This window comes from Typopeltis vanoorti, chromosome 11 (assembly GCF_054136105.1).
Source record: "Typopeltis vanoorti isolate ZY-2024b chromosome 11, IOZ_Tvanoo_1.0, whole genome shotgun sequence".
NCBI classification, from domain to species: Eukaryota; Metazoa; Arthropoda; class Arachnida; order Uropygi; family Thelyphonidae; genus Typopeltis; species Typopeltis vanoorti.
Genome location: NC_143559.1, coordinates 76,275,363 through 76,290,579, shown reverse-complemented (window position 1 = coordinate 76,290,579; position 15,217 = coordinate 76,275,363). Strand labels below are relative to the sequence as shown.

Below are 15,217 nucleotides of genomic sequence, written 5' to 3'. Positions count from 1 at the left end.
CTTCCTTGCTGGTCAGTGTTTTTCTTCGAATCAAGAGGTGATTGCAGCTGTAGAGGGATATTTTGCAGATCTTACTGAGACCCATTTCAGGGATGGGATAATAGCACTGGAGCATCGCTGGAATAAATTTATTAGTCTTAAGGGAGATTATATTGAAAAATAAAAATAATTTTTAAATTATAAACTTGTTTTTTCATTATTAGACTGAGAACTTTTCAGACCACCCTCGTATATATCACTCCTGAATACAGCCTCAACATGGAAGAGCCAAAATGTCAAATATAATAATTTATTTACCATTAATAAACTGTTATGCTCTAAATAGTATTCAATCCAACACTGATGAGATTACTAGAATTAAGTTACAATGAAGTGGTTTATCAACATTAGCCAATAAAACAGATAAAAAAAATACAATAAAAGCAAAAAAAAGTATGAAATAAAAAAAGGAAGGAGTTGATTAAATCACAGCATAATCCACAATGATGATGATAATAAAAAAAAAAAACTGACCTAAAGAATACTCCTGATATGAGCAGGTGAAATCTATATAAAGGTGAATAGGTATAATCCTAAGTATGTAGGGCTCAGAAAATTAGTAATAAATATGATGCAGTTGATGTTTTAATGTTCTCAGAAACTACAAAAATCCATTTAATAATTAATTTTTCGGTCTTAGTTGGGAATAAGGTCGAAAAATCACTACATCAGTACTGCTGGAGATATACGTGTCGAAGTCAAAATGTTGTTTGTTACTACAAATACATTCTATAAAATGTGAGGAATCACATCAGAAATTAAATCATATATCAATATAAATGAAATTGGATGCTTTAAACAAAATGTCTAGAATATATAATGACTAATAATTAAGAGAATAATGGGGGAGTCAGCCAGAGAGAGAAGTTATAGTTGAACATGTTATGAGGTAGTAGCAAAAAAAAACATAAAACTCTAATAAATAATAATGAAGGTTAACTTATTAGAGGGAATCTAAGCTAGATACAATGCATAGTCTATGGGTAATTTGCAGTTGGAGAATTTGTACTTCAGTATAGTTTGTAGTATACTTCGTGCAGTGTTTAAATAATGGCTGCAGCTCAGTTTGCCAATCACTTATTATCAAGTCCACCCCATTTAAGATATTTTATAGTTCTTAAAGAACATGGCATGCTATGGGATTTTGTAGTATGCAGTGCTTGTGGCATGTATGCATCCCAGAAGTTAGATATGTGGCAGGTAAGAGATTGGAGAGAACATGTCAGCAGAAAATGGGAAGAACTTTGTGATTCAGAAATTAGCATAATGGACCTCGGCCGCGTTACATCAGAAATGGGTGAATACCGAATGAGAAAGAGAGATGAGTAGTGATCAGGGGCAAGAAAAATGAGCAGGACATGAATGAAAAAATAAAAGTAGACAGTGTAGTAAGTATGGCACATCACCGAGCATCTGTGGATACTCAATGAACAGATGGATGGATAGTGTAGTAGGTAGCTTGCAGAGAGAGAGAGAGAGATAGATGTGCTGAAAGAAGAAGTGGAATGTATCAGAAAGAAGTTGAGAAGCATGAAAGACTAGATTAGGCAACTGGAAACACGAATGCAAAGTGAATTAGAATAGGAGTGAGCAGGACTGTCTTAACAAGTTGGAGCGCCCTGGCCTAAAAAAATTTGGCACCACATTGGATTGAGCAACAATTAAATAATACATATAATTAATCACCAGCAAAGGTTGGTCGATTGATAGAGTCTCTGCTACTAATGACTCATGCAAAAAATTAAGCAACTCTGCATGCGGTTAGTAGTTGGAAGAGGCCATATTGTTCGATGCTGCTGGCACTCTATTGAGGGGATTAACTTTGGCCTGTAAAGTGACATATGTCAGACCTCTGTGCCCCTCACAGAGCATGTGGGGATATGACAACATATAATTAATTAAATAACTTTCACTGCAAAAAATTTTATTTTAAAATATATCGACATTGCACATTTTTATTTAATTCAACAATATTTATAATATTGTTAAATTAAAATTCAACATACTTGGTTCTTAAGCACCCATGAATCAATGACACCCCTGGGCTATAGTCCATTTAGCCCAATGGATAAGGAGGCCCCTGGGAGTGAGAAAGAGTTATGAGAATGATAGAAGGGGAGAGAATAGGAGAACCAGCAAAAGAAAAGGAATGAGACAAAGGCAAGACAGTGCTGGAACTTGGGATGGAGAGATGACAGGACGACAGGTAAGTGTTAGAGGAAAGAGAGTGAGGGATGCAGGTGAGCAAGGAAGAAGCAGGTGGTAAGAGATGTGATGTATGGAGACTCAATGATCCGTGGTGTACAAGATAGAATGCCACAGTGTTTGCCTGGAGGAATGATAGACAGTGTGACTATGACAATTAATCAAGGTGAAAGGATGGATGAGATGAGTAATTGTAAGCACAAACGACTTGAGAAGCAGTGTGAATCAGGTGGCAAGAGATCCGAGGTTCATGCTTGAGGTTGTATGAGAATACTAAATGAGGGAAGATAGTGTGTTGTCTAAGAGAAGAGCATTGATAATGAACAGGATAATAGCCAGAATATGTCAAAAGAGAGGCTTGGATTACATGAATGCTTGGAGGGCATTTGGGGACAGAAAGGAACTGTATGCAAGAGAATGCATTTGAATGAAAGGCATCTGGAGAAAATGTTGTTCTCTGAACAAGTCAGTGTGTCAATTCAGGGAAACTAGAATTATCAGGGTGGATGGTAGTAGGGGTGGCCTCTTGTGGAAATAGGTGCTAAGGAGAAAGGGTGGAAGACATCAGGTAATGCTGAATACCGTGGAGTCTGGAGAAGATAATATGTATAGAAACAGTGCAATGCCTTGATTCTTTATACTAATGCCAGAAGTATCTGGAATAAAGGAGATGAGTTGGAGGGGTGGTAGCAGACTGGAAGTATCAAACTATAGACCAGTTTGTATTTCATCAACAGTTGTTAAGATTTTGGAGAAATTAGTGAGGATCATTTACAGTGTTGGGCAGATGAAGGTAATGTTATCTGTGAGAGTTGGCATGGATTTGTTAAGGGATGGTTTTGTTTTAGCAATATGATTGCCTTTTATAATAAAGTGACAAGAGCGGTTGATGAGGAAAAGGCATATTCTTTCATTTTTTTGGATTTTACAAAGGCATTTAAGAGGGTACCGCATAAGCTGATATTTAAGTTGCAGCACATTAGATTAGATGTCAGATTAGTGAACTGAATTCGGGATTGGCTATCTGATAGGTAGCAGAGAGTTGTGTATGGGGGGTAACAGCATCAAATAGCAGAAGGTTACAAGTGGGGTCCCATAGGGCTCAGTACTGGAACCTGTATTATTTGACCTTTATATCATTGACATTGTCAATGGATTGCAGAAGGATATTCAGTTGTATACAGATGATATGAAGCTGGGAAGGGTTATTAGTAATAGTGCAGATGTGGTAGCCCTGCTAAATAATGCTAAATGTAAAGTCTTCAAGTTTGGGATATATTGATGGGAGGCTGTATACTCTGTTGGAAGAACTGTACTGGAGGAAGTGAGGGAGGCAAGGGATCTAGAGGTGATAACTGATACAAACCTGAAATTCATGGAACATATTGCAAAGGTGGTGAAGGCAACCCAGAGGACTGCTGCAACGAGAAGGATGCTGACCTGAAGAAATTAAAAAGTTGTCATTCTGTTGTATAAAGCTCTGATCAGACCACACCTGGACTACTTTGCTCAAATTTGGCCCCCAGGATTTGAAGGGATAAATTAACCATAGAAAAATGCAAAGGCAGATAACAAAGATGATATTAGGACTGCATAATGTTAGTTATGAGGAATAGGCTGGGGGAGGGGCGTCGTCTGCAGAGTTTGGTAGATTGAGACTTTTTTAACTGTTGGGAGGTGGTTACAAGTTAATACTGGGAAGTTCTTTCATTTGGTAGAACAGAGGAAAGGAGTGAGGACAAGGGGCCATCCCTGGAAGTTATGAGCAAGAGGGTAGGAAGTGGTTTCTTTGCATGGAGGGTGGTTGAACCATGGAATGCATTGCCTGATTGAGTGCTGAGTGCATGCATGGTCAATGGATTCGAGGAGTGGTATGATAGACTGTGTATTGTAGGCAGGATAAGTCTTGCGACTCCATGGAGGCCTGAATCATAATAATAATAAATAAAGAATAGCTAAACAGATAAACAGAAAAAAGTGAAGGGAAGGAGTTAAGTGTAAAACACCTGCAAACTACAGGTTGATAAGAACTTTTATAAAGCATCATCAAAATAAAAAAAAATCCAAATACAATTTTATTATTGTAATTACTGGGCATTAATAAAATCTGAACTTATAACTAGATTACAATATCAATGACTGGTTTTTATATGTACCTGAAAAGAGCACATGAGTGATTCATCAACATTCATAAATGCTCCTGCATTATCAAATTCACCACAATAATTTGGAGCAGAGAAGATGGTCACTAACTGTCGCTTAGCAAAAAATTCATAGCCATCTTCCACAACCTGAAAAGATAAATTTAATTTTTTGTCTGCTTTCTGTACTATATAAAATATTATTACATTTTAAAAATAATATTAAATTAAAACATCTCCTCAATCCCCTTTTCCTACCTAGTGATTAAATAATGTGCAGCACTAATCATACTATAATGCAGGAATCATTTGTTGTTTAAACAATGATCATTAGAGATACACCATAAGTTATGAGTCATAAATTATATATATTATTTATTTTTTTTAATCAGCTAATGCCTTTTATTTCATTATAGAGAGTAGGAGAGGCCTTTTTAGCCTTATCTAACTTTTGGAGACTGAATGCACGGTTCAATCTCCACTGGTAGCCAATCAGAGATGGTTAACAAGAGCCACCATCTTGAGGTCCCTGACCCTAACACAATATTTTTAATGTCAGAAATAGTGTAGGTTGTATGATCGATTTTCTTGAGTTTACGAGACAAAAACCCAAGTTTCTGGAGAAAAAACTTGCTTGCCCGTGCCAGAGATCAACTGATTCAGGAACCAGTCAAAGAAAGGCAAGATAATATAATTCATTTAACTTGGTGGGAAATATTAAAAAGTTTTAATGACTGATACCAAGAGATAAAGAGATGACATGGTATATTTGAAAAGATACTACTAGTTTACTAGTTTCGTTGAATTGATCAACATCTTCAGGTATCACAATCAAAGAAATATATAAAAAATTACAGAGACTTAAAATTGCATTAACAGAACAAGTACAAAAGACAGTAACGTGTTTGAAAACAAAATGCGAGCTTGAGTTCCAAATAAACGTAGACTACGCGCTGTCACGAGTGCGCCAATAATGAACAGAGGCAACGTGTGCATCAGAGATTGAAACTTAGGCTGTTGTTGATAGGTGAAGAATCTAGAGAAATTTCTCTAGATTCGACAATCTTTCTCTCGAGTTCATCATAGCACACATGGATGTTAGAAGTTTGAGTCCAGTTCACAATGTGTTGGCGGCCTTCATCTGAGTTAACTGAAAAGAGAACGTGGCTAGAGAGAGCACTGGCTCTAGTCCTGTTGTAGGAGATTTCTCTATGGTGTTCTTCCAAACGTAGAAGGATGGATTTAGCAGTCTGGCCATAGTATGGCTTTCCACAATCATAAAATCTTGTACACTCCTGGAAACTGAGTTGGAAGATGTTTCTCTTTAGGTTTACTAAGTATTGAACGAAGTTTTGGGAGCGTAGTAAAGCAAGTTCTGAAGTTCAATACTTAGTAAACCTAAAGAGAAACACCTTCCAACTCAGTTTCCAGGAGTGTACAAGATTTTATGTGATTGTGAAAAGCCATACTATGGCCAGACTGCTAAATCCATCCTTCTACGTTTGGAAGAACACCGTAGAGATATCTCGTACAACAGGACTAGAGCCAGTGCTCCCTCTAGCCACGTTCTCTTTTCAGTTAACTCAGACGAAGGCTGCCAACACATGAGCACTAGGGGGTCTAGTGTGCTGAACTAGCAGACAAGGTTGCAAGTAAGAATTTTGTAGAACTTTCCTAGATTGTGAAAATTAAGGCTAAGAATGCAGATCCCATAGTTAGTTAGCGTAAAGAACATTTCTGTGAAGTCAGAAAGCCGCACTTCTAATTAATTGTGAACTAATTGTTTACAGTGTTCAGAGAAATTTGCTAAATTTCGAAACTGATTGTAAAGTTTAGTTATGCCTAATTCGTTTTTAGCCTGAGTTAAATCAAGTTAGAATGTGTATACGTCTATCCACGTGTCTGATTGTTATGAATCTATATATATAGTCCTTGTCTTTAAGCTTAAGCAAGAAATGCTAATCTAATCGAGTGGAGAACCAGACACATGCTTTTTCTTTGTCTCCAATGTTATTTAGCTAAGTTAATCAGACAGACGTTTTGATATGTGTAGACTTAATCTTTGTAATTGCCTTGACTTAGAATGAATAAACTGTTTTGTTTGTTAATAGCTAGCCTGATTCTGCCTTACCAATGCACTGTCTCATAAAATATAGAACCTGTGTGTGTCCTGAAGATAGAATAGTCACGAATGACTGGTATTAAGTTTAAACGTTGCTTGAATTAGAATTACATTTTATAAGTATTTCTGTGTTGCGCTGGATATTTCTCTTGCATGTATGGGAAAGACATACAATTCCTCTATGCGATCTTTAATGGTACAGTCTAAAAAACAAATAAAATTTTAAAGATCACTGCAAGAAAAAGTCAGCAAGATAGACAAGGGAATTGGTTCCAGCCCGAAGCACTTCCTGAATCTTGACTACGTACACATGAAAAATAGCATACATACGACCTTGAGAAGGGGGGGGGATTAAATTATAGCCAGAGAAGATTAAGAGTGATTGAACTAGCTCAAGCAACAATTGCAAACTCGGTAATTACAACCGATAGGAAAAAGAATATAAATTCGCAGCTTGAAGTTTTGATAATAAGAAAGTACATAAACAATAATATATAAGTGTGTATGTATAATATAAAAAAAAAAAAAAAAAGATATTATTATTACAGTACTGAAAGTTTGGGGAACAATGATCCAGAGCAATTACTAAAATAAAGAGCCCAAAGGCTTCAGTTTGGAGATGCAAAATTATAAGCAAAGTAATCCAGCAAAATTTCAAGACCAAATATAGAAACTATGAGTTTCATAAGGTAAGTTGTCCAGAGAACTTATGGGAATACACTCCCTGGCATTCACAAGTTGCCTTAATCCGGACTACTTACGAGCGTTCGCTTACGAAAAATACATTTCTTTGACATTTCAGGTTCCTTAGTACTAAATGAAAGTTTTTGCTCTCTTAAGGTTTTTGTCTGCTCTCCAAAGAGAACCAACCAGTTCACAACAGTTGTCAGGCCAGTGAAACCTTATCAAAAATGGACTAATAAAAGGCGAATATACAGGTGCTTGGGTGGCACCTATGTCTTTTAAGTAGTCTGCATTAAGGCAACTTGTGAATCCTGGGGAGTGTATTCCCATAAGCTCTCTGGTCAACTTACCTTATGAAACTTTCATAGTTTCTACATTCAGCTTTTGAAATAATGCTGGATCTAATATCCACTTTGCATATATAATGATCTAGAGTCCTGGTGATATTTACATATTAACAACAAATGAATAACCAACTAGAACCACTTTCAAGGAACTAGAGGTCCAATTGATATAGTTATGCCATTTATATGTGTAGCTGGCTTAAAAAAAGTGTATGGTGGAGGTTGACCAATATTTACTTAATTCCTTTCACTCCAAACTTAGGTGAACTTACAGCCTGATTGTGATTTCCACCTGATTCTATTTTGTGCTCCTTTCTTTAACTGTATCCATTTCTTCCTATATCTCTCAATTATCATTCTATCCATCTTCATGCTGCTGTCTTAAACCTGCTCCTCCTTTGTCAAGTCCACTCCAGCAACTGTCTACTCTTATATTTTTCTGGATTCTAAAGTGTGTGCTGCCTGAGTTGATAGTCTCCACTCTCTTATCAGCAGGCAGTGAATTTGAATGATACTGTGATGTGTGTGAATGTCTTGAGGTGGTAGATCATTTTTATTGCTTTTATTACTGGAAGTCTGAAATGGCTGGGAGAAAAAAAATAAATAAAATAAAAAACATTTATTCTTTAAAACACAGTTTTATTTTTAACTAAGCTGTAACCCACCCACATTACTAATGTATGATAGGCATAAAACATTGAACTATGGGGGAGGCACATAAAAAAAAAGCAATCAGTCTTCCCCTCCCCATGAAGTTCTCTGTTAGTAATTTTAATTATGTCATATTTGTCCAGTTATTCAAATATAAACAAATTTTCATCTCTTTTCTGTTTTAATTTCAAAAGAGACATTTTGAAGACTTACCACGTTAAAACCATTAATGGAATGTTTCTCATAATAATATTGTCCTTTTTTCATTTAGCTATAACCTGTAATACTGAAAACACAAAATTAATTTGCTTGAATCCATGCAGCCAAAACTGTATCCATCACTGTTTTGAACTCATGAGACAGTACAGTCACATGAGTTCAAGTGACTGTACTGTCTAGACTAGACTAGATAGTCTAAACAAATATGCCTGTACAGCTTGCTGACATCAGCATCAGTTTGCCCACATAGCACAGGCAGCTAATTAGAGGGTTAAGTTGGAATGGATGAGCGTCATAACTGAAGTGGAGACATTTGAGAAATTACAAAATAAAATAAGCGACAAGTATGATTTATCACATAATTCATTTTTATAGTATGTTCAAAAATTGACTGTAAATTAGAAATTCTGAAAGCAAAAAAATGTGTATGCAGCTACTAGGCATGAGTGTGTGCTCCCTTTTTGATCAGTGTGTGCATGCACACCCACACAGCTTACAGGGAACATGGGCCCTGAGTTATCTATACTTGCAAGCCTTTCTATTTTTCAAAAATAAAGAGCCAAAAAGTTTCAGTTTGGCAATGCAAAATTATATAAATCAAGTGGATATTAAATCCAACATTATTTCAAAGCCGAGTGTAGAAATTATGAAAGTTTCGTAAAAAAGTTGACCAGACAGCTTACAGGAATACATTCGCTGGCATTTACAAGTTGCCATGTGGACCATATACAAGAATATGAAAAATACACCTCTCCAACACTTCAAGTTCCTTAGTACTGAAAGAGAATTTTTGCTTTCTTAATGTTTCTGCTTGGTCTCTAAAGAGAAACAACCAGTTTGAAACAGCTGTCAGGTCAGTGAAACCTTATCAAAATGGACCAATAAAAGGCAAATATATGGACACTTGAGCAAAGTGCTCATGTCTTCTATATGGTCCATGCTAGGGCAACTCATAAATGCTGGTGAGTATTCCGTAGGCTCTCTGGTCAACTTTTTTTTTTTTTTTTTACAAAACTTTCATAGTTTCTACACTCTGCTTTGAAATAATGCTGGATTTAATATCCACTTAATTTATATAACTTTTTATTTTTAATTTCCTTTAATTGCTTTATACATTCATTACAGACAAATTATGGAGAGTACAACCATGTTAGAAATAACTATTTTAATTTTCCAACATTTTGAACTTCATATTAAGGTAATCATCTGGAGTATACAGAGAGAGAGAGACAAGCTATATTATGTTTCACACAGTATGCCAAAGAAACAATGATTTGATCAATGGTTATTCTACTGGCCTGACCTTTAGTGAAAAAAAGAATAATAAAAAAAAAATAAATAAAAAAAAAAATAACTGCATCAAAACTGAATTCTGTTTATGACAACATCAGAGAACAATTTCATATAGTTTTATTACAGCAAAAGTGATATCCTTATTTAACATTAAAGATGTTATAAAGTTAAGATCCTGGATTACCTACAGTCCTATTTATAATTAGCTCTTAGGCAGAAAGGTTATGTGGGTAGAATATGTGCCTTCTATATTCTTGGGATTTTTAGACCATCATTATTGTTAAGATTTTCACAGGCCTCCTTAAATTTACATTCATACCACGTTTTAGTGTGATGTAAACAACAGGTGCCTTTCCAGTCAATTCTATGTAGAGTATTTAAGGCATGATCAAAAAGGCCAGCTTTATCATAGTTATTAAATTTAATGTGTCATTTATGTTCCTTTTTTAAGATAGGAATTGTGCATCCTGTTTCCCCCTATACAGGACAAATTTCAGGTGCAATGAATACTGTATACTCCAGGGTGGGCCAGCGGAGGAAGTGGATCCTTGATGAGTTGAGCAAGTTCTTTAATTTTGCAAGCAGTTTAAAGTGGCTTTAAGGTTGTATTTCAGTAGTATTCTGTTTATTTTATCTGATATCCCTTTAATGTATGGAATGGTTACAGTTTTATTGTAACCTGGTTTATTTTTTGTTTTTAAGTGAGGTCTTGTGAAGAATTTTGTTGATAGTATTTTGGCTATAGCCATTTTTCAGGAAGGTATTGCTGATAACTGATATCTAAGCTAGATACGTTGGGTTTTAAAGGAGAGGAATCTAGAGCACATTGCTCAAAAGCTTCCATATAAAAAAGTTAGCAATTGGGGGGGGGGGGGATTAATGGCGAGCCCCTGGCTGTGCCTTCTTTTTGTAGGAAAAGAGCCAGAACATAGTGCATGTACAAAGAGCACTGTGATATTGGGAGGGAATTTGTCGTGTAAAGGAATGTGTTATCGATTGGGACATTTGTGAAGAGGGCAGAGAAGTCAAAACTGACTAATAAATCACTTTTTTTTTTGTGTGATGTCTTTGATTTTGTTTATAAAGTGTTGTGTGTTTTTAACACATATATAGATGCACAATTCCCATCCAAAAAAAAGGAACATAAACGGCACAGTAAATTTAATAACTATGGTAAAGCCAGCCATTCTGATCATGCTCTGAATACTCTACATAGTTTATGTTCACACCAAAACGTGGTATGAACATAAATTTAAGGAGACCTGTGAAATTCTTATCAAGTGCCGTAATCTTAACAATAATGATGGTCTAAAAATCCCAAAAATGTGGATGAAACATATTCTATCCACATAACCTTTCTGCCTAAGAGTTAATTATAAATAGGACTGTAGGTAATCCAGGTTCTTAACTCTAATATTAAATTAGGACATCACTATTGCTGTAATAAAACTATCTATATGAAATTTTTCTCTGATGTTGTCATAAATAGAATATAGTTTTGATGTAGTTATTTTATTTTATTTTTATTTAATTTTTCTTTTTCACTAGAGATCAGGCCAGAAGAATAACTCTTGATCATATCATTGTCTCTTTGGCATACTATGTGAAATGTAATATAGCTTATCTCTGTATATATATGTGCATACTTCAGATGACTTACATGAAGGTTGAAACATCGGGAAATTAAAATAGTTATTTCTAACACAGTTGTAGTCTCTATAATTTTTCTGAAATGAATGCTGATCATAGTGTAACACTAAAGAAAAGGATGCTTTATACATTTATTATTTTCCTACCTTTTTTATTTCATGTTTCATACTCTCCTGCTTTTCCTCTTTCCAATATCTTTATAATGGTATAATTTTTTGTATAATTCTTATTTATTGCTATTTCTGTTTCATTTAATCAATCTTCCATTTCATGAAGAATAGTACCTGGTCTTTTCTTGCATTTCTTTTGATTTCTTTATATAGCCATCCAGTGGCACACTCTTTTTTTTTTTTTTTTTTTTTGGGGGGGGGGAGGTTAGGGCCAAGGGGATCTAACCGCCCCCCCAAAAAAGAAAAAAACACTAGAAAATATTCCAAAAATCTTTTCCTAATTAAAATTATTATTTTTTATTTATATTATGTCGTGTCTTCTATTTCTATACTACTTATGAATTAGCGGTCACATAAGGTGGGAATACCCTATAGCTCTTGGGAATCACGGCCAGTGCTGAACGTGAGGCGAATGAAGTATTGCTCCGTCGGACCTAGAGCTACTTCGTTTGCCGAAGCCAGGCCAAAGGAGATCATGGGTATCACGTATTGGCGATCACTGCAGATGCTCAGTCATAGGTCTTATGCAATGCATAGTGTGTATTCTCAAATCGTATACTTAACTCGGTCCCCCTCCCCAAGATTAAATCATGAGTGCGCCACTATAGCCATCTGTATTTTCTTTTCAATATTATTTTATCTCATTCTTGTATTATTATTTTATACAATTCTTAAGTTTTAATTTACTGTTTAATTCATATTTTTATATATCCTTGCAACTTACAAAAATCACTTTAGAAATTTTGTGAGATTTCAATATTTCCTGTTATCAAGTTTTTTTTATGTTTTTTTTTTTTAATTTTTCCTATAATGAAAATTTATTTACAATGTATATTTATTTATTATTATTATTATAACTGCACAGTTTTCTTTATTTCTATAGTCAATTCTCACTATAGTGAATTCATGAGGACTACAAGAATAGTTTAGTTGTAGTAAAAATTTGCTAAAGCAGTCTTGACAATGAAAATTTGGTCAGAACTTCACTAGTCACAGAGAGCAGGTTTTGTGATATAGTTGATATGACTGCATATTTTCTAGTTCTTTTATATAATAAATGCTGTTTTTTTTGTTCCTTTTATTAATGTAATATAATTTTTATGTTTTCATAAGAAAAGCATGGTCAGTATATACATCAATATCTCTCACTGCTCTTAACATTTTCTTCATTTTCTTTTAATCATTATATGATCTAGTAGTTTGTTTTTACTTCTGGTGATATCCATATTTTTGTGTATTGCCTTCTGATGAAATATCTGCCTACAATTACAGTGATCTCTCAACTATTTATCCTTCAAATGAATGTACCGTTAATTAACTGACCTAAATGGGGTAGTGTGTGCCAAAATGAATTCATACTTGACTTTCAAAATAATGAAATAAAACTCTCTCTCTCTCTCTCTTTCATTTTTTTCCTGGAAGTAGAATGAGCAGAGCAACTGAAGCATTGGATATGAGATGCAAGCAAACAAAAGAAGTGTAGAGATAGTAGAGAATGAATAATTTGACTAGGACCAAAGAAAATGTGGGAATGGATATCATGAGGTGGTTGTTGAGGAGAGAAAATAATGGGAAGGGTAGTCAATGTGGTACTTAGATATTGCAATGATGAGTTGAGATAGCAAGCAAAGATTATGCATAGTATACTAGCAGAGGAGTGTGAAGAGAAAGGAGTTACAGCCCGTGAATATGAGAGATTACTTTAAGAAACAGATGAAACTGTATAAGAAAGGTAGACTGCAATTAAATGTTCTGGTATGAGTCAAATGAAAACTGTTGCTGGAAGGAAAAGTAATGACTGCAATGAGCAGATCTGAGCATGTAAGAAGTGATGTTGAAAAGCTTATTTGTTTGTTTTTTGATTTACTGGTGCAAGACATTATGATCATGCTGCACCAGAACACATATAACATATAAACAGCATCTTATGAGTGTAAATTCTGTATATAAAGACAAATTATATATATAATATATATATAAGATAAGTAAACAGTAAAAAGAGATAAAAATCAGTGTAGAAAAGATGTAAAAAGAAATACATATAAAAACGTGTTAAAATTCATAAAGCATTAAAAAACAGTTTTTTAAAAACTTTTATACAATAATTAAAGTAATAAAAACTAACATGTATATAATTTAAATAAAATGGTAAACATTTGTTTCCAATTTCATTTGCAAACATCACCTGTCAACAGGAAGGAGCATGTAAGATGACTGACCTATGTAGAGCCAAGCAAGAACAATTTCCACTTGACAATAATTATTTTTTGTTTCCTCAAGGTACAACAATATGTTTATTGTTGTACCTTGAGGAAAGAACCTGCATGAATTTCTTTGTATTTGGAGAGCCACTATGCTGACATTACATCAATTGCTGCTTACACTCTGGCATCATGCAAGAAATCAAAGTTTCATCTCTTGTCACAATCATCATCAAATTCCTGACATGTACCTTCAAGGGATGTACAGGATGTGATAGTACTACATGAAAAATTTACACCATTACTAACTTCCTATCTACAATTTTCCTCCAAATCAGTTTATTACTTGTCAAGACTCCAATATTACCATTATCAGATCTTATATTTCTATCATCTAAGGCACATTGTACCGTATCAATCCACCTATATCTTGGTCTTCCTCTGGGTCGTTTTCCTACCAACCTGGCAGAGAACACTTGTTTTGCTAATCTTTCCTCGCCCATTCTGTTTAAGTGACCATACTACCTGAGTTAGCTCTGCTAATGGTTTTCCTGGATGCCGACAATGTCAAGTTCTTTCCTAATATCCTCGTTTTTAATATGATATTGCCATTGATGCCATCTGTTCACGCCTCTAATCTTTCTCAGGACTCTCATATCTGCGGTCTCTAGTCTTTGGTCAAGTGTTTTACTTCTGACCCCACTCTCAGATCCATAAGTTAAAACTGGTTTGAAACTTGTATTTTGTTTTGTTATCATCAGTGAGAGCCTTCGTAGCTCAGTTGGCACAGACAAAGTCCTATGGTCGGAAAAACCTGGGTTCGATTCCTATTCATGCCGTGAGGGAACCATTGTCTGGAGGTAGAGGTTTTTTTTTCATCTCCCAGAATAAGGAAACCAGCCCCATGAACACACCCACATCTACAGACATAAGACACTCTGGAAGTAAGGACTAACTAACCTATTCTGTAGGATTTTCAGTTTTGAATGCCTGCATGGTGAAGTGTGGGTCTACACGTGAGTGTAACAACATCAGTGAACATTTCTGACATCCATCTTGCACATTTTCTTCTTCTTCTTCCTAACATGGATTTTAGGCCAAATGGCCTGTTGTGGTCTCATACCATCTCTTTCTTGGTCTTCCGATTCTTCTTTTTTCACTTATTTTGTATCTGTATAATATTTTTGGTAGTCTGCTGTTGTCCATTCGATTTAAATGTTCTACCCATTTTTATTTATACTGTCTTATGTAGTAATTAATTGTTTTATTTTCAGGGATTGTAAAATTTCTTCATTTTTTTTTATGGTCTCACTTGGTATATCCAGCTGATTTTCTGAGAAACTTCATTTCTGCTGTTTGAATTTTGCACATAATTTGTGCAAAATGGATGCACGAATCCCATTTGTGAGATCCGACACTACATTCCCAGGAATAGCAAATTTAGAATCCCTTGCTTTTGATCTCCTCTGGATCAAGGTTTCCTTATATTATTTAGTAA

At 34.9% G+C, this 15,217-nt stretch overlaps 1 protein-coding gene across 1 annotated transcript in view; it reads right to left on the bottom strand.

Annotated features, from left to right (window-relative positions):
• LOC150101760 (serine/threonine-protein phosphatase alpha-2 isoform) overlaps positions 1-15,217 on the bottom strand; it is a 118,907-nt gene that overhangs the window by 17,524 nt on the left and 86,166 nt on the right. Inside the window, exon 6 of the mRNA XM_090400961.1 lies at positions 4,401-4,535. Coding sequence (XP_090257087.1) covers positions 4,401-4,535 — 135 coding nt within the window. The remainder of the gene's footprint in view (positions 1-4,400; positions 4,536-15,217) is intronic.